The sequence below is a fragment of the Musa acuminata genome, chromosome BXJ1-10 (genome assembly GCF_036884655.1).
Source record: "Musa acuminata AAA Group cultivar baxijiao chromosome BXJ1-10, Cavendish_Baxijiao_AAA, whole genome shotgun sequence".
NCBI classification, from domain to species: domain Eukaryota; kingdom Viridiplantae; phylum Streptophyta; class Magnoliopsida; order Zingiberales; family Musaceae; genus Musa; species Musa acuminata.
In genome coordinates, this window is record NC_088336.1 from 20,770,001 (window position 1) to 20,787,893 (window position 17,893).

The 17,893-nt window shown below is 36.0% G+C and overlaps 2 protein-coding genes across 3 annotated transcripts in view; both read right to left on the bottom strand.

Moving 5' to 3' along the window:
• LOC135595425 (uncharacterized) overlaps positions 1-5,665 on the bottom strand; it is a 6,938-nt gene extending 1,273 nt beyond the window's left edge. The window contains exons 1-9 of one of the 2 annotated variants that reach the window (XM_065086314.1): positions 5,517-5,665; positions 4,682-5,429; positions 3,215-3,344; positions 2,646-3,133; positions 2,470-2,550; positions 2,231-2,329; positions 1,352-1,465; positions 1,158-1,241; positions 582-653 (exon numbers count right to left, since the gene is read on the bottom strand). In XM_065086314.1, the coding sequence (XP_064942386.1) occupies positions 582-653; positions 1,158-1,241; positions 1,352-1,465; positions 2,231-2,329; positions 2,470-2,550; positions 2,646-3,133; positions 3,215-3,344; positions 4,682-5,002 (1,389 nt within the window). In that variant the 5' untranslated portion in view covers positions 5,003-5,429; positions 5,517-5,665. Of the gene's footprint in view, positions 1-581; positions 654-1,157; positions 1,242-1,351; positions 1,466-2,230; positions 2,330-2,469; positions 2,551-2,645; positions 3,134-3,214; positions 3,345-4,681; positions 5,430-5,516 lie in introns of those variants that run through there. The other variant, XM_065086315.1, reaches the window with a different exon arrangement.
• A 4,807-nt stretch (positions 5,666-10,472) lies between these two features.
• On the bottom strand, positions 10,473-17,500 carry LOC135595426 (uncharacterized). The gene is made up of 9 exons (XM_065086316.1): positions 17,196-17,500; positions 15,737-15,808; positions 15,133-15,222; positions 14,746-14,788; positions 13,392-13,498; positions 11,806-11,901; positions 11,234-11,424; positions 11,068-11,137; positions 10,473-10,914 (listed from the first exon to the last, which is right to left on the bottom strand). The coding sequence occupies exons 1-9, from the start codon at positions 17,484-17,486 to the stop codon at positions 10,804-10,806; spliced, it is 1,071 nt and encodes a 356-aa protein (XP_064942388.1). The 5' UTR covers positions 17,487-17,500; the 3' UTR covers positions 10,473-10,803.
• Between the last annotated feature and the right edge of the window lie 393 nt (positions 17,501-17,893).

Sequence of the window (17,893 nt, forward strand, 5' to 3'; positions counted from 1 at the left end):
CAGAACTAAAATAATCTTAAACTAGTCAGCAAATTATCTTGCAAAGTGCACACCCTGAGTTTCACCACAACTCTACTGAAAAAGAAGAGACCAGCAACATTGCCTTTGTTGGAGTACTACTACTATCTGGTAATTATCAAAGTTGTCGTTCAGATAACTGCTACCTGAGCCCAAGAATAACACAATCTAATTGCATGATGACTGCAGTTAGGAAGTATGAACAAAAAAGTTTCTTATGCGATGGCTGCTCCAAATGGCAGCTTAAAGTTGAGGCTAGATCTAACACAAAATAGTTGTTTGAGTAACACCAGAAACTTGAATAAACATTGAACTCTCAGATCCAGCTCTTTATCGATAAATCTGATAGATATCCACTGACAAAAAAAGAAATATGAAATTAAAGCAAAATTCTAGTAGTATATGAATATGCAACTCCCAAAACATCTATCAATTTAAACATCAATAGGATATCATTTCACCTTAAAACAACCCATCAAAAAAAAATTCAAATAAAATTTCCAGATTTAGTAAAATTTTGAAAACAGAATGCAAGAAAATAATAGAAATCGTCGAATTCTAACCTGACAAATTGCCCACTCGGACACATCAAATACTTTGCTCTCTGCACAGACAAAAGCTCGTGGGATTTCCAACTAAAAAACAGGAAACAGAGAAGTAAAATGATTAACAACATAAAATGCAACGTCAGTGCCAATTGTCTCTAATAATAAGACTGAAGGACACCTGTAAACTACAGGTATAGTATCAAAAGAGTTTCTTTCTTTCAGAGGAGTCGAAAAAAGATTAAGCAGTGTATCTAATTCATTTTGTCGACTTGTCTGAAGCTTGAACTCGGACTCAATAGTTCCTTATTCCATTTCACGATTCATCATTCAAGCACTAAGACTGAAACAAGATCCCATATCCATATGAATAAAAACAGTCGATGAATACATTGGTATTTTTCACAGTTATAAAAATAGCTTAAAAATATTAAGCACCCATCAGTTTGTTTAACATAAGCATAATTGGTAACACTTATTAAGGCTTGGGATCATGAAAAATGCTAAAGATTGAAAAGATATCCTAAGTACCAGCAAAATAATATTTGAAGAAAGAAAATTCACATGTTCTTAAACATATAAGTCATAAGCTACCTTCTGAAGTGTCATAACAACTGGTTGGCAGCCACTTTCTACCCACCCATCTCCATCTTTGGCTTGATGATATTGGGAGCAATCCTGTTGGAACAGAATGTTATAATCAAGCTTCAAAGATCACACAGCTCTTATTGTAAATAAATATGTGAATAAGAACCATTATGATGTCAAAAACTAGGTTAGCTTCTCACCTGACACCACCTTGCCCTGGATTTACTTCTGTTGGTGCATATCCATATATGAGAATTTCCACACTTTGTGCACTGAATGCACCTAGATTCTTCAGGATGGAACTCTGCCCCTCCCTGTAACGTAATGCAATCAGATGCTTAGTTAAAAACTTCATATCTCATAAAATAATTAGTTTGAAAATTCATAGTATCAGAACAATCCAAAGTCACATGCCAAACTGAAGAACCCTGACAACACAAGTAAAGGGCCAGCATTTCATATGCTCCAGGTATATAGTCAGATTACCAACCAACACTGATCATTTGACGATGGTGGTGACAAAAAAATAAATGATCACCTGTTTTGACTAATCCCTTAAAAGATTTGAATTTAAAAATCAGGTGCAAACCCAATAAAGAAGTGTTCCAGTTATCTTTTTGAAGAACTACCACCAAAATATAGATTATAATAGTAAAATAATAGATTTATGCTAAACCAAATAATCTAGCATATTTGATGGTCAGTTGGGTGAATCAAGAAATGATATGATAAATTTTGGTAACATGTATAGAAGGCACATGATATGATGCAACTCTCTAGAATGAATGTTATCTCTATGCCAAGGCGGATGCAACATTTACAATGACAAAAATTAAAACCCCATTCTGTGGAAAGATACCAATATTACAATTAGCACACAAGCCAAAGTGTTATGTCCATTAGATTCAGATGCATGACAAACATTTATCACAAAGTAAACATTACATTATTATGTACTAGAAAAACTGAAAGTGCATGATATGTGAGCTGACAAGTCTTGTATTTTTATAACTACCAGTTTCAAACAGTTAAAAGAATACAAAGTCATGCCATGTACTGTAGATTATCATGTATTATACCTGCTGAGATGTAACAGAAGACCTCTGACACTCTCTCCCATGTTCTTCCTTGCTCAATTGCTCATCATAGTTTTTCTTCTTTGTCAAATCTGAAAGAACCTGAAATTTCTTGCTTATTAGTTGTGAAATATTACCTGAACATGTTGAAAGAAAATAAATAGAAGGCACTGAATTATTGCTGTTCTACAATATTTTACTCAGGAAACCAAGAAAAGAGTATTTTCTGGGATATAATTTACCTCATATGCACACTGAAGCTTTTTAAATGATTCACAAGCTAATTGACTTCCCATATTTTTGTCAGGATGTACAAGTAAGACCTAGGAATTCACATTCACATGTTAACTTGTGACATGCTATGCATTGGATAAGGCTAGTTTTAATTGAAGAAACATCTTTATACCCAGTAGCACACCTTTTTATGGTACTCCTTCTTCAATATATTATGGTCAACACTCTTATTCCTAAGAAGGCCCAGAACTTCATAATGGTTTGAGCTGTTCATTATCCTTTCCATCTCAACCAACGAAATCGGCTCCATTATGACAACCTTGCTAGAGGAAGCATCCTTCTTTGTATTTGAAAGATTTGATGCCTTGGTTGTCGTGCAAAATGATTTAGAATACACTGCATCTTCAGCTTCTTTAGTCGGAGGGGAATATTCACTGTCAACAGAAAAGTCTTCCATGACCTGTTTTGACTCCTTTTGCTCTTTAACATGTGTGCCTTCATCAGTACAATCACACCTTTGAAGCAAGTTATTTAATATATCATGGGAAATAAAAGAGAGATTTAATGCTACAAAAATTCCATGCAATCCAACATAAGCATTGACACAGTAAACTGCATATCCAATCGCAGTCAATATCAAGTAACGTGCATGATTAAGGGAGATTACGTAACCTGCATGCAAAAGAAAGTCCACTTAAGACATGTCCAGCAAGAAACTAATGCAAATCTAAATAGGAGAATCTCTTTGCATACCTCCAGCTATTAGTAGCATTGCTATTAACCAAAAGTAGCCATAAATCCACATAATCAAAATGCCACAAGGCCCAATAATAGATAGTCCAGGTGTGAAACCCAAATAGTGAATGAACGTGGCAGCAGCTCCCTGACAAAATGCATATACACATAAATTTTGCACAAACCACTGGTCTTTGTTGCAATTAAAAAAATTGGGCTCTACTCAGAAGTTTCTCAGATTAAATTACTTCTCTCTTATTTGTGGACTATAATACAAGTGAGAGTACATAATTGTGAGTAAAAAAACTAAATATATAAGTTCTCAAACGAATCAAGCACAGTGCAGGAAATGAAATTCAGTGTTTATCTAATGCAATCACAGATACAAACAGACTGAACTTTTTAACCTTAAACCATACTTCTTGGCTTACAACAAGAGATGAAGTGAGATGAAGAAATGGCAGCATACAAACCATGAGTCCCAATCCAATACCGGATATAAGCAAGTAGTTGTGCTAGAATTTACCATGGATGAATGAAAAATCAATTAGATAACTTAAACCATTTGACATCTTCTGCATACATCACCATCTGAGCAGGAAAAGGAATGTGTAAAGAGCTATAACTCTATAAAGAAATTGACTTATTTTCCGATTGACTTTGTAACAATGCTGGATTTTCCTATAACAATAAACAAAACAAAAACATATCTTTTTCAAATCATTTCACTTCCAAATTGACACAAAATTGCAAATTTGTGGAAGATGTGTTTAAAAGGAGGCTCGATCTGGTTTCTAAATCTATAACAACTGGAGAGATTTTTAAACATACAATAGCTTAATTCTATTTCTACATGTTATTCTTAAGCAAGTAAAAAGTGTATATGCATATACCTTCTCTATGCTTTTACATAGAAATTTCTATTTCCCAAAAGACGATTAGGTGATAAACCACCATAGAGGCACTGAATCTAGTACTCTTATCTATAAAGCATATGCCTATTATCAGGACCTGAAATCCTACTTTAGACATTCCAATGGAAAAGCCAAAGTAGCATATAAGCAATTAAGAACACAATTAAGGATCAAATGCCACTGTCGAGGCCTATAACAACTAAGAACATGATTGAAGATCAAATGCCACTATCTAGGCCATAACAGTATATATCGTATGCACTTGATCATATACTGCAGTAAAGTAATTCATGAAGGGGGAAACGACACCTACGACTAGTGAGTAGAAGCTGGTGATCATTCTGATGCATCCTGACATTTTTTTGATGGCATAAAGAATCACCAACAAGAAACTAAGCTAGCCCAAAAAATAGTTATATATTAAACGAAGCTAGATCGAAACAAGAGACAGAAGAAGCATCAAGCTAGCTGAGATTACATAAACCCAGAAAACAAACATAATCAGCTTTGTTTAAAAATAGAATCTGGTCGAGAGTGAAGAAAGTCATGTCAAGGGTGAGAATTAACGAACCAGAGATAGAATCGCATAGACAATAGAAGTCATCGAAGTCAAGCAAACGAAGCAACTCCACAAAATGACGAATAGCGCTGTTGTACCGAAGGTAAAGAGGGACCTCAAGCCTCTCGCGACACAATCCCTCCAACGCAACAGCAACCTAAAAAGAAACATCGCCACAATTGTGCACCAGCTGTAAACCAAAGGCCAGTGGCGGTCGATCAGAGTCGTAAGTTTCTCCACGGCGTGGCTTGCAGCAACTCGGCCACTCACAAAGTCTTGCTTCTGGAATTGGACCCATACGCACACTTGCTTGAACAAGTCTATACCGCCCATCGAAGCCACAACGATAAGATGCTAATCACAAGAAGCACGACGCATCATCTTCCATCTTAATGGGATTGTTAAAGGATTCTAACGACCATTTTCTTCCAAAGGAGCAAGGTTCATTCAGTAAAACAAAAATCTCATGGGCAATCAGCAATACTATTCCAAAAATCACATTCTTTCATTTTTTGAGCAGATATCTGTGCTCATTTACACTTTCATCACCTCTGCCATCCCGCAACCATCATCATCCGCGGAAAAAAGGACAAAGAACGCACGAAAAACCCTATCTTTCCTGCATCAAACCAGCTAAGGTCCTCTTTTTTTTTGTCTTCCTCCGGCTACCGCCTGCGACCCGGCCGACGGAGTCCTTGCTGGGAAGGGGAACAACGAAAGAAGACGATTTGGGGGAAAAGGAAGGGCCTTGAGTGGGTGCCTACAACCAAATCCAAACTCCTCGTACGAAACGCCACGAAATAGACAAGGAAAAGGAAATTCGAGAATGCAGGGGAATCCAACTAACCCTTATCCGGTTGTTCTGCTTCTTTTTGGTCGGCGTCGGCCACTGCTCGTGGACAAGAGAGGAGGGGAAGAAAATGGTTGCCAGTAAAAGATAAAGATGGGCGAATCGGGAGAACTACAGAGATTTCGGAGCGGCATGAAAGATCGGAAGCAGCGAGAGAGAGAGAGAGAGAGAGAGAGTAACGCTGCTGAGGAGTTAGAAAGGGCGGGTTGCATTCGATGTTATATCGGCACACTTTTACCTACCTGTCAACTCTCGTGACCTGTGTAAAGATTACGTCGGCCCCACTGTTCTGAGCAATTACAACGCGGGTACTCTTGGGGTTGAGTAATGAGGAGTATCAGACTCCAGCGTAAGACATTACACAAGGGGAGTCGCTTTCCACGACACCGCAAACCTTTACCAACTAAATATGGGTCCCGTCATTAGACCCAATCACAAGGCGCGTAGTTTTGGGGTGCCGTGTGAACGAGTAGTTCAAAGTATTGTTTAGAGCGCCAAAGTTTTGCCTTCGTGGACATCTCCCGAACTGCTCGACGAATGGGAAGGGGCGCACGTGGGCTCCGTCGTCTCGTCCAACGGCAAGTCACGCATGACAGACCGTCGAAGAGGTAAATGTCAAGAATTCATGTCAATCGATTGATGGGCAGATTTCTAAGAAAAATCTCAAAATTTTCTTTTTCTGTAGAGCGTTTCGTTGCTAGATTTATTTTTTTTAAGAGTTATTTTCTTTCTAAAAGTTGTGATTATAATTGAATTTCGCTTACTTATCTTTCGTCATACTTTGTCGTCACATTGTTTTCACCCCTCGTTTATAATTATGGTTGTGCCTTCGCCTATTGTCTATGTCATGTTATCTTCGTCTTCATCGTATTGTCTATATGCATCCTCCCTTTTATTAGATCTTGACATCATGAGTCTCCCATCGAGTTAGCAGCTACGCCGCCACCATTGAGATAGGAGTAATCCCACCATCACCAATGGACTTTGTCATGTGCTCTTAACCATTAATACGATATTTAGGGACGTGACATTGAGAAATATGATAAAAAAGTGGATAGAGTTAAGGGAAAGGAGAACAATATGAGGCTTACGGGTGAAGAGAAGAGGAAAGGTGAGAGCAATGACGATCTATTATGTCAATATCTAATGAAGGAGGAGGACGTGACTGAGAGCTAGTAGTGTATAGTTCCAACAAAGTTGGAGGACGTGGAGAAAGAGCAAAGGTGGAGAATGCGGAATGAAGATGATGGATGAGGATATGAATGATGGACATGGAGTAGAAAGGTAAAAGCGATAATTCTTGAGGTAGAGGCTAAGGATAATATTATCTTTTAAAAAAATAAGTAGCGTACTATATGAATAAACTAAAAAAAATATTTTACAAAAAATAATAATAATAATAATAATAATAATAATAATAATAATAATAATTTAAGTTTTTTTTTAAGTTACCTTTGATTCATCCATCGATATTTGTTGGTATTATGAAACACCCATACAAAACATATATCAATCCTTTATTTTTTTGTATAATATTGGTTAACATAAGTTGCAATACCACTAAGTATTTTTTATACCATACAGGTGTGAAAATTGTCAAAATCCTATGTGTTGATTTCATTTTCTATATGTTTTCCCTCACATACACCTAACAAAGACATATATGTGATCTCACAGTGGCTCTCTCATTCCCCCCACCTTATTTGGGTTAAGTGTGACAAAAAGGAGACAGCAAAGGACCAATCGAAGAACAAATTTTTGTTCTTGTTCTTTTCTTGATGTGATGATGTCTTGACATTTGTATATTTCAAGTAGTCAGAGGCAGCTCCAACAATTTATCAGTGACATTTAAAGAAAAATTTGACTGTGATAGTGGTTGCAATATACTCTCCAACTTGTGCACACTTGTGGTGGCATCACAGGGAACACCTAAAGAATGTTGGGTGAGAAAGAGAACATGATGTGGACATGATTGTTGATATTAGAAGGAAAACAGTATGATGGCAGATGGTTGGGTTGTCAACAATTCCACTAGCTAGCTTGATGAGAGATAAAAGAAAAGCATCCCTAAGAACACAAATAGAAACAACACAATGATTGTGTACTACTACTATCTTTGTGAGCTTTGACAAAAGAAAGATGCCAAGGGGAAAACCTAGCCTTTGGAATGTTGAGATCTTTGATTTTGTATGATTTGACTTTTATTTCTTCATTGTTTTTTAGAAGTTTATCTATCTTAACCATTTGCTCCTTGATTTTTTTTTTTTGTCAATCCTTATATATTATTTATGTGTGAAATAACTTTATTTTGTAACTATATATTTTTTTTATATTATGCTTACTAAAAGTTGATTTGAATTATATTCTTTTCTTTATATCTTTATTACATGATAAGTTCTATAATCTTTGGGTCTAAGTATGATTCATATACTTAATCATAAGAAGCCTTGTTCTTACATAACATTTGCAAAGTATTTGAAAAAAATATTACATATACTAATTATTAGATATTTTATTGAAAAATTCTAATATTGGTTTTTTACCCGATAACACCTCATATTTATTTTTATTTAGGGGCATCTTTTTTCAACATGAACAAAAATACCCTTATACTTTTACTTAAATGATTTGATCATAGATGTTATTAAAAAAACTTTAATTTTAATAATTAATTATCATTAATTTTTTTAAAAAAAATAATACTAATCAACTTAGAATCATCGTAATGTTATACGATAATTAGTATCATTTTTTATTTTGTAAAAAATTTTACAATAATAAATTATCAAGTTTTTTAATAGTATATGTGATCAAATTATTTAAGTAAAAGAATTAGGCCCTTTTTGTTATCCGAAAAGAAATTAATATTATATATTTTTTGATAAAATACTCCTAATTCTTTCTAAACCTTATAATATACATATATACAAAAGAAATGACATGAACAAAGCAAAGCAAAGCAAAGAGAAGAGGATGTATGGCTAAGATTCGAGTTCACTAAGTTGGTGTCCCATGTGATCAGTGTCGTCAAAAAGATGGAGGAAGCTTTAGATGCGGTGGAAGCAAAGGGAGAGGAGGCAGCAAAGAGACGCATGATGGGGGATGCTTGCCATCATTATGTTTCCATGGCCGCGGAATGAGTTGGGAGAGAAAGGTGTCGTTGGATCGAGACACCGGCCTTCGGGAATGAGTGAGAGGACTGCTTTTGATCTTTATTCGTATAGAAATCATTGGAGCTTACTCGATCGATCGCGAGACTGTGATCGCAGATTTGCGGTGGGTGATGATATCGAAATAGGTTTTGACCTAAATAACACCCTTTCGAACTATATATATTATATTTACAGGATTAATTATATATTATCTCATTAACTACCTTCAACGTTTTGATCTTTATACTTTCAAAAATTATCTTAGGATATCTATATTTATGAAAGTAAAATTTATAATCTTATTTCTCTTCACGTCATTGACTCTACTGACGAAAATACCGTAGGGTGTACCACTGAGCATGTGAGATATTTGCGTCGATAGAGTCGATGGCATGAAGAGAAACGAGATTAAATATTTTACTTTCGTAAGTATAAGTGATAAGGAATAATCTGGTAATGCTCTCGTGGCCACATTCAGCAAATGTTTCAGCGCAGACTTGGAGCCTCTAGGTTGAGATGGAACATCGTGTGTCAGATGTGTCACCTCGAACTCAAGAGGACAATCGCCCTTTCTCGCGTCATCCAAAGCCGCATAAGACAATGCCATGCGGTACAAAGTCACTCTGGAAAGCTCAGAATAGTGTTGTGTGATGTCGTTCTGTGCAGGTTGGTTAGCGCTCCTGTAGAGATACAAGTCGATCACCCGAGGAGTCGGTCGCCATCATCAGATCACGTACGACTGACCCTCGCTCGCAGGTATAAAAGCCCCCGACCGACATCAAGTAAAGGGGAATTCCTTCTTTCCAAAAAAAAAACTCTGCTCGATACTAATTTAGTCTTCGGAAGGGTCGAGTCAGGAAATCTCCCTCCCGACCTTGATCAGAGTACAGGAGTCTAACGACAAAGACTAGCCTCGGGAGATGAGGCCAATACTCAACCTGACCTGACAAAGACTCCCATTTGACATCTAACCGCATCGACGATCTTGTACATTGGGGGTCGGACCGAATCGTGCTGACACATCAACCACGGTCTGAGAGTTCGTTAATAATAGGAATCTAGTATAATTTTTGAAAGTGTAAAGGCTACAACTAATATGTAATTAGCCCATATTTTCATTAGCAACCACTATTCCTGTACAAAGTTTATCGACAATAATTATCGCATTACAATTGTTATTTTAATTTTATGTTAATTGAGATGAACCATATAAAATTTAATCATCGTATATTGTATATATCATATCAGAACTTATTATCGCTAGAATAATGTTATATGAATAATGTTATATACCGTATATAACATTATCGCTAGAATAATGTTAGCGATAATGTTATATTATCACTAAAAACATATTTTTTTATTAAATGGATGATTATATGAATAATGTTATATAAAATAGTTTTCTTATGTATGTTTTTATTTTAAATTTATTAAATGAATACTTATAAACTTTTGACACCTAAAATAAATAATCGTATATTGACTTGTTCTAATGGACAAACATTCATATAATTTATTTTAGAAGGCAAGATATGATATACAAGGTTGTTTTTTACCTCAAACAAACTGAAGACAAAGAGCACAAGATACAAATAGTTTTCGTCTTCAAAAAAATTCTGAATGTTCAAATGAATTAGTAATGAATGATACAAACATTTGAGTAGCCTTCTTAGAATTAGTCTTGTCCAAAGCTCAATAACAATAATAAAAGAAGATTCATATGCATAGCTCAAATAATTGGAATACTAGGACTTCTTTTCCCGTAATAATAATTTACACACTCAAAAAAAGAAAAACAGAAGAGAGAAATGAATTGCCTTCGATACCGTATTTAAACACAGACCAAAGGAGAACCTGATGTTACTCCATCAAAATCATGCAGTAGTTCGTGAAGGGTTCCGACTTCCAGTTCCGTGATTTTTACAAGGGCATCCTAGCACAAGAGACCTAGATAAATTTACCAACATCGTGGCCGCCGTAGTAAATTTACCAACTACAACAACTACTACTAGTACTACTACTACAACAATAAGCGAGACGTTCGAAATAAGTTATGTGTGATGAAAAAGATCGCACAGCATTACAACAATCTCTAAGGTAGCCTTGTCCGAAATGAACAGAGGCCCATTCTAGTTTCCCATCATGTGATCCAGTCCACCTGCCTGAAGGGATGCCACCAGGTTGCCTCCAGCCACATTATGCAGCAGCTGCTGAAGCCATCGGCGAGTCGCTGGATCATCCTGCAATAAGAGTACATGGAGTTGAGATTTTGTGACGCTGAATGAGTAGACAGTGTTAGTAATCACTAAAGAAAGAAATTGGTATGGCTGAATGGTCAGCAGCTATGAAATGTATGGGATGTGTCATTGTCATGGTCAAGAAGTAGCACTTACGCGAAGACAATTGTTGAAGGTCCCATCTTTCAACATCTCTGGGAGACAACTGCGCAGAGCTCCGCATGCCCTGCAAATGAAGGACGTAAAGGTGCAAAAGAATTAAGTCATTGCAGAAGGTAGAAATCAGTGTATTTATCCTACGATGATTTGTTGTAAAACAAACCTTGGGTTATCCGACAGCCTCAGGTAACATCTAATTATATGCTTCAACAACCTTGTAGAAGGTTGCTCTGCAAGGGATACGACCATATTAGCTAGGACACTACCAACAGCAAAGAACCGCTCTGCAGTGGCGCAAATGTATCGAAGCCCAACATCATCCAACAAGATCTTCTGGACAATAAATGTAGCCACCTAACAAAAGATAGATTTAGAAAGTCAATGACTCACAAGAAGATTGTTTGACCAGTTTTAGTTGGAAATGACAACAAGAAAAGGTATAATGGTGTTGTGTCAGTAGATGGTGCATGATCCCACAACTTCTCTAATTGGGTTACTGGAATTAGCACTTGTTACTCCATCATCATGATGGAGCCCTACAATAAATGCTGTTACAGGAAAAATGCCAGCATGGGGTGTACACAGCACCAACCTCAAGTAGAAGATCAAGCCAAAATATCATATGCAAGTTAGATTCCATGTAGCAATCCTAACTGTCTACAGATTGCTAATATTGCTCTAACTACTTAGACAACTTAATAATTCAAATAAGAAAAGAACAGAGAGGTTACACACTGTTTTCGAAAGTTCACTTCCCATCTCCATGGTGCGTAGACACAGCGGAATTATTTCTGTTTGGAGAAGAAAACTGATGACCTCGGTGTCATCAACCTGCACAGATAGCATACTCATGCTCATAATGTTATTTAAAATCCAAAGCTGCTAAGAAAATGAGACAGCAAAAAAATATTTTAAAAATGGACAATCATGTGATTATTCTGAATAAATAGATCAGCTACAAGATCAGATGTGAAGATAAGGACGATGTATCTTTAATTGTATCAATATTTAATTACTCATATTCCATGGAAAAATAGAACAGTGCTTTCTGCTCCTTTTTTTTCTTCTTACTGATTTGGGTTAACAAGATGAAAAGGTTTCGTTTCACCTAATCTTTCTACATCATTATATCATGGTAACTTCTGAAATAAACTATGATACTTATGGCCATCTTATTATCGACCCATGAACTCTTTGATACTTGCTATACATTGTATATCCAAGCATTGCTATGCCTCTGTCAATCGATAATTATAATAAAATTGGGATTGCAATTAAAATAAAATTATAATTTTATTTTACAGTTAACAATATACATCAAGGATTGCTAGTCAATTGGCAATTGCTGCCATAAGTTAACGTGTATCGTGGCAACAAAATATTGAGACATGATATGTCAACCCATACTAGAGGTACCAACATGCGGCTAGCCTAATTTTGGCTTGCATAAGAGAATTGATTGGTACAATATGGAACCAAAAGGAATCACATTCTCCTGTGCCATCAAATGAAAATTGTTGATATACATTTATGATCGCAAAGACAAATTTCAAGTCGAAAGAAGGCTTTGCCTAGTGCTCTACAAGATACTTATAAGAACCTGTTGAACTAGATCGTATTGTCTAACAAAGATTTAAATCTTGGGCAGATACCAGTTTCGATGATTCAAGAGACTGGTATAAGACCAGTATTTGAGGCAGTACATTGATCTGTAGCCAACTGAAAAAATTCCGATTTGGTACGAAACTGTATGGTCCGATACTGGTTTCTGCTCAGATCGGTAAATATCATTCAATACATATCGTCAAGTAGTACGCAATTGTATCGACTGATATTTGAAAACATTTTATCCAATATATATGGATTCAACCAGAAACTAGCAATGTACACCTAGTATTGCTCAGGTACTTATTTTGCTATTATTTTAAAGTGATACCAATTAGTTCCAGTCGATGTATGGCCCAATATACTTCTATACACCACTCCAACCAAAGATCATTGTGAGGACCGAACAGTAATACGTCCACTAACTTGACAAGAATTAGCTATAATCGGTCAATTTTGGCCAACTCCTACAGCAATTTGATGATCTAGACTAAGAAATAAAGCAGAATCCAAGCACTTCATGGCTGATCCCAATCCAGATTGGATTGGAATCGACTGTCCCAATAAACTGAGTTTATGACATGTATATATTGACTTAAGAGAAATCAAGAAGGAATGCAGACGATAAAGATATTCCACTGGCGCATGTAAAGAAACTAACTTGACAAGTAGATAATAGGACTGAAATCAGCACCAAAAATTTTGAGCAGAAATACCTTGACAAGAGCCCCAATAACTCCCAAGCTGGTAAGCCTCAAGTACTCAAATGGTCTCGTTTTACTTGTGGTATTTAAAAACGGGTACAAATACAGAGGTATATGTGCTGTAAAAATATGAACAAATTAAATTACAGAAAACAACAACAAAACTTGCAGGTATATTAACGAACAGTCACTACATAGGGATTAGATAACTTCAAGAACAATGTACAGAAAATTGGTTTTGAAAAGGATGTAACATAATAGGTTCAGAAGGTATGATAGTCTCAAACATAATAAAAAGGAAGTTTGTGACCAGAAGATCTGAAGCATCTACAGTTTTCAGAAATTAAAAAAACAATAATAAACAAGGTAATGAGTTGTAAACGACTTGCAAAGTCAACAAGGAGACAACGGCACAGGCTGCTGATTCTATGTATGAAATAAAGGTGACCTGCAAGCAAGCAACAAATGCTGTGACATACCACTTGATATGGATACAGTATGTGAACCCAACCTTAGAGACATTGTAGTGTCAGACTTCCATGAAACCAGTATTTCTAAATATTGTTAATTTGTGATGTATAGTTATATTTTTTTTCTTAATATTTTGTTCCTGATGATTCCTCTTCCTCTCTTTTTTTTTTTAATTCTTTTCTTCCTTGCAGATGCCTGTGTGAGCAACACAGTGTACCCTAATACTAATATAATGTACCAATCCACCCGATAGCAAGGTTGCAATATAGACTTGTAGTTATCCTTGCTCTGGAGCGAAGTCTAATAATAGTTTTGGCCCTTGCTAACTTGGACCATGAATAGTCCAAGGATGTCAGCAAGAAGGCAAAAAACTACTGGATTGTTTCAACTCATTATTCCCAAAGCAAGCAAGAGCCAGATCTTCAAACCTCGTCTTCTAACTTCTTGGCTAAATATTTTCCTCCAATGACCACATTCCCATAGATCTCCCCTATTCCTCATTCGCTAGGTCCATATGCGAGCGACATTTCCTCTTTGCATGTGCTTACAACTGTCATGAGACCAGAAGCTCCCAACCAACCCACTGGTAGGTTCATGTCCATACCCTTCTGCTAAACGTATAGACAAGATTAAAGTACATATTCCCTTGATATCGATTCACGACACTAAATTTATGGTGTATTTCAACTTGAGTTGCACTTCTGGTGTAACCCACTTTTAGGGGAAAGATGACAACCATGATTTGTAAAGAGATGCATGGAAATGACTTTACACTTCTTATAAGCATGATTTGTATAATATCAGCATATGAGTTCCACAATGATGACAAATCAATCATGACCAACACCTGACTACTAGTCAATTCCATAATAGAGAATAGAAGTCCATCAATTACCATTTAGAAAAAGAATCCGTGTATCTGGATGTGATGCAACACACTGCATAAAAATAATGATTAAAAGGAAAAGGATCAGTTTGCAGAAACAACAAAATACCAAAACAAATTAATGCTTCCACAAGAAGCAAAATAAAATTATAGCTGGATAAAGCAGACATAGCTACCATAGCTTTTATCCAAAGTTACATGCATTTATTACAAAAGAGAGTACATAGCTTTTACTGGACTATAACAAAGGTAGCACACGCCAAGTATCCAAACAAAATACTCTCTTATAAATCATTTATAATTATCATATAAGAAAGAAAGGAAATCTTCAGTGCAATTTTGTAAATACTTTTTCTTCTAAGGAATTGCAAAGGAAGAAACTTGTAAGTGGTTGACCTGAAGAAGAGCAAGAGCATTGCAAACTCGATTTGATGCACCTGGTGACAATGTTGGAGGTGAAAGAGCAGGATATATTGAAACTATCTCCTGCCAACAAAAGGAAACATGTGGCATAAAAAAGTCATCCAACTTTAAGTGATATCCAGCATGATTTACATCAAGAAGATCAAATTATCAACTAAGTAGCTATATTATTCAAGCCCCATAAGGAGGCATTTGTATGCGCTTGAAGTAAGAAGTACACTTAAACACACATGACAACCATCTGCCTCCATCTATGCTCTGTTGATATGGTAAACATGTTAACCATCACATCAAGTTTGTACAACATTTCTATTGATATGATAAATATTTTGAGCCCTTCTTATAAGTTTCTAGTAAGCTAGTTATTTCTAAACAGAAATGCAATTATGAATTGCATTCATTCTATTAAACTGCATAAGAAGAGATCAAGGGATGTGATAATGATACAGTAAATGAACACATAAAAATATCAGGTTTATATTAAGTATCTGGTTAACAACCTTACCCAGTAACAAAATGACACTAACACAAAAAAAATTATGCGCTTTAAGACATTGTAAATGTGGTTAGTACACACCTGAAGGAGTACTGCAATAGTGCCATAAGAGTACCACAATAATGGAGCTAAATCTTGAAATATATCCCTCTTCTGCAAGGAAAAAGAAAAAAAGAAGCTACATTAGTACCTTCATAAGGTTCGCAAGCACGAAAGAATAAGGCTAAGTCAAACATTCAAACAGAAAGCAACCTCCCATGCTTGCCTGGTCATGTATGTATCTATAACTTCGCTAATACTAATCTCTCCCAATGTGGCTTATGGAAACTCAGAAAATCACTTAAAGATCCAAGAAACAAGCAAATACTTGGGCTGTGTGATTTTTCCTAATGTAATTATGACATTTGATTCCTAAACAAGTTTATCCAATCATTCTATATCAGGAAGTCAAGTGATAAGGAAAGTTTTAAACTTTTAATTTCATTAAAATAAATCCAACCTAAGCCCAACTTCTATCAGGATGGTATCTATTAATCTTTCTTAATATGTGAATTAATCTATTTTCATTATTCTAATGAGGACCATGAATTTGGCAATTCCATTAGGAAATCCTTCCAAGTATAAAACACCAAGGGAGAAGAAATCCTTCAAGAATAAATCAGTTGTATTCCAATTGAGTTGCAATGTCATAATCTTTTTTTGCTTTTTAACTTCTTAGTTAATCCTGCATCAATGGAGAAACACACTTACATGTAGCAGCTAATTCCAATCTTTTTATAGATGTAGCCAACTAATGCATCAACAATCATCAAGCTTCTGCCAACATAACCTATCAACATGCAAGAAACTTTCCAATCTCTTAAGAAATTAGTAGGGGCAAATACACATAGGCCTTATACATAATAATTACACTTGACAAGTGAAGGAATAATGATGGTGGTTAACTTTAAGTTGAATGATTTCAGGAAGACCTCTAAGATTACAATTAAATCAGCTATCAAAGAAAATTAAAACTTGGTCTGGTAGTACATCTAAATTGCAAAATTTTCTCGACTTTCCTCCCATTGGGATTGGATAAGGGTTCTTACTTTTAGAAGATGACTAATTCAAGTTCGCGTTTGCTTTTCTAGTAATCATAATGCTTTATTCCATCTCTTGGTCTATCCTTTTAGTAAAGCAATTAATTACTAACGCGGAAATAATTGAAGGTTATGATGTTTAGAACAACTGTGAGTCTTCATACAAGTTGCTTCCCTTCACTCCATCAAAAGAAATATTCGTGAAGAAATGCAGTCCAACAGATACAGCCTTTACCTATCAAAACACCAAGTAATTCTTCCTCTAAATACCTTAGGGCTCGACATGAAGTCAATCGAACATAATCCATTCACGAAAAAGAAACCAGTTTTTCTTGTCCAACTATTAGAATCCAAAAAAGAAGAGCTTTTTTTCTAGGTAACCTTCACCTAATAACTCAAGAAACAGGCATACGTCGTAGACGGAAGGGAAAAGAGGGAGAGGGAATCGAACGGGGCCCGACCTTGGACAGATCGAGGAGGGCGTTCTCCCTGAGCTCGGGATCGCAGAGGTCCAGCACGAGCTGCTCCGCCGACGCCATCTTCCGGTCCTTAGGCGGCTGGCCGACAGCGGCGGCTGCGGCGGCGGCTGCGGCTGCGGCGGCTGAGGCGACGGGGGAGGGGGGAGCGGGCCCTCCTCCGAAGGAGGCGCTGCTTATGGAGAGAGAAGGGGGAAGATTCGCCATGGGCGACCCCAATAGAACCGGACACGGGAAGAGAGAGGAGAGAGAGAGAGAGGGAGCTCCGCGGGGCATCGAGCCCTCTTATGAGCACTTCGTGGGCTTTTGCTTAGTTTAATCCCGGGAAATGTCACATTAGATTAGCTTTCAATCTATTTTAGTCCATGGTTTTAGTTACAATTTTCCTTTTCTTTTCCGACAAAGATCAGCTTTGTATATGGAAGATGATATTAATGACACCGACAAATAAAAGAAGGTATATATATATATATATATATATATATATATATATATATATATATATATATATATATATATATATATATATATATACACACACATATATATATATACACATATATATATATACACACATATATATATATACACACATATATATATATACACATATATATATATATACACACACATATATATATATATATACACACATATATATATATACACACATATATATATAT

Coding starts and splice junctions, on each gene's coding strand:
- LOC135595426 (XM_065086316.1), bottom strand. CDS start 17,486: ATGCCCCGCGGAGCTCCCTCTCTCTCTCTCTCCTCTCTCTTCCCGTGT. Junction 15,223..15,736: donor CTATTGCAGTACTCCTTCAG/GTGTGTACTAAC, acceptor TTTTGTTGGCAG/GAGATAGTTTCAATATATCC. Junction 14,789..15,132: donor ATGCTCTTGCTCTTCTTCAG/GTCAACCACTTA, acceptor ATTTTTATGCAG/TGTGTTGCATCACATCCAGA.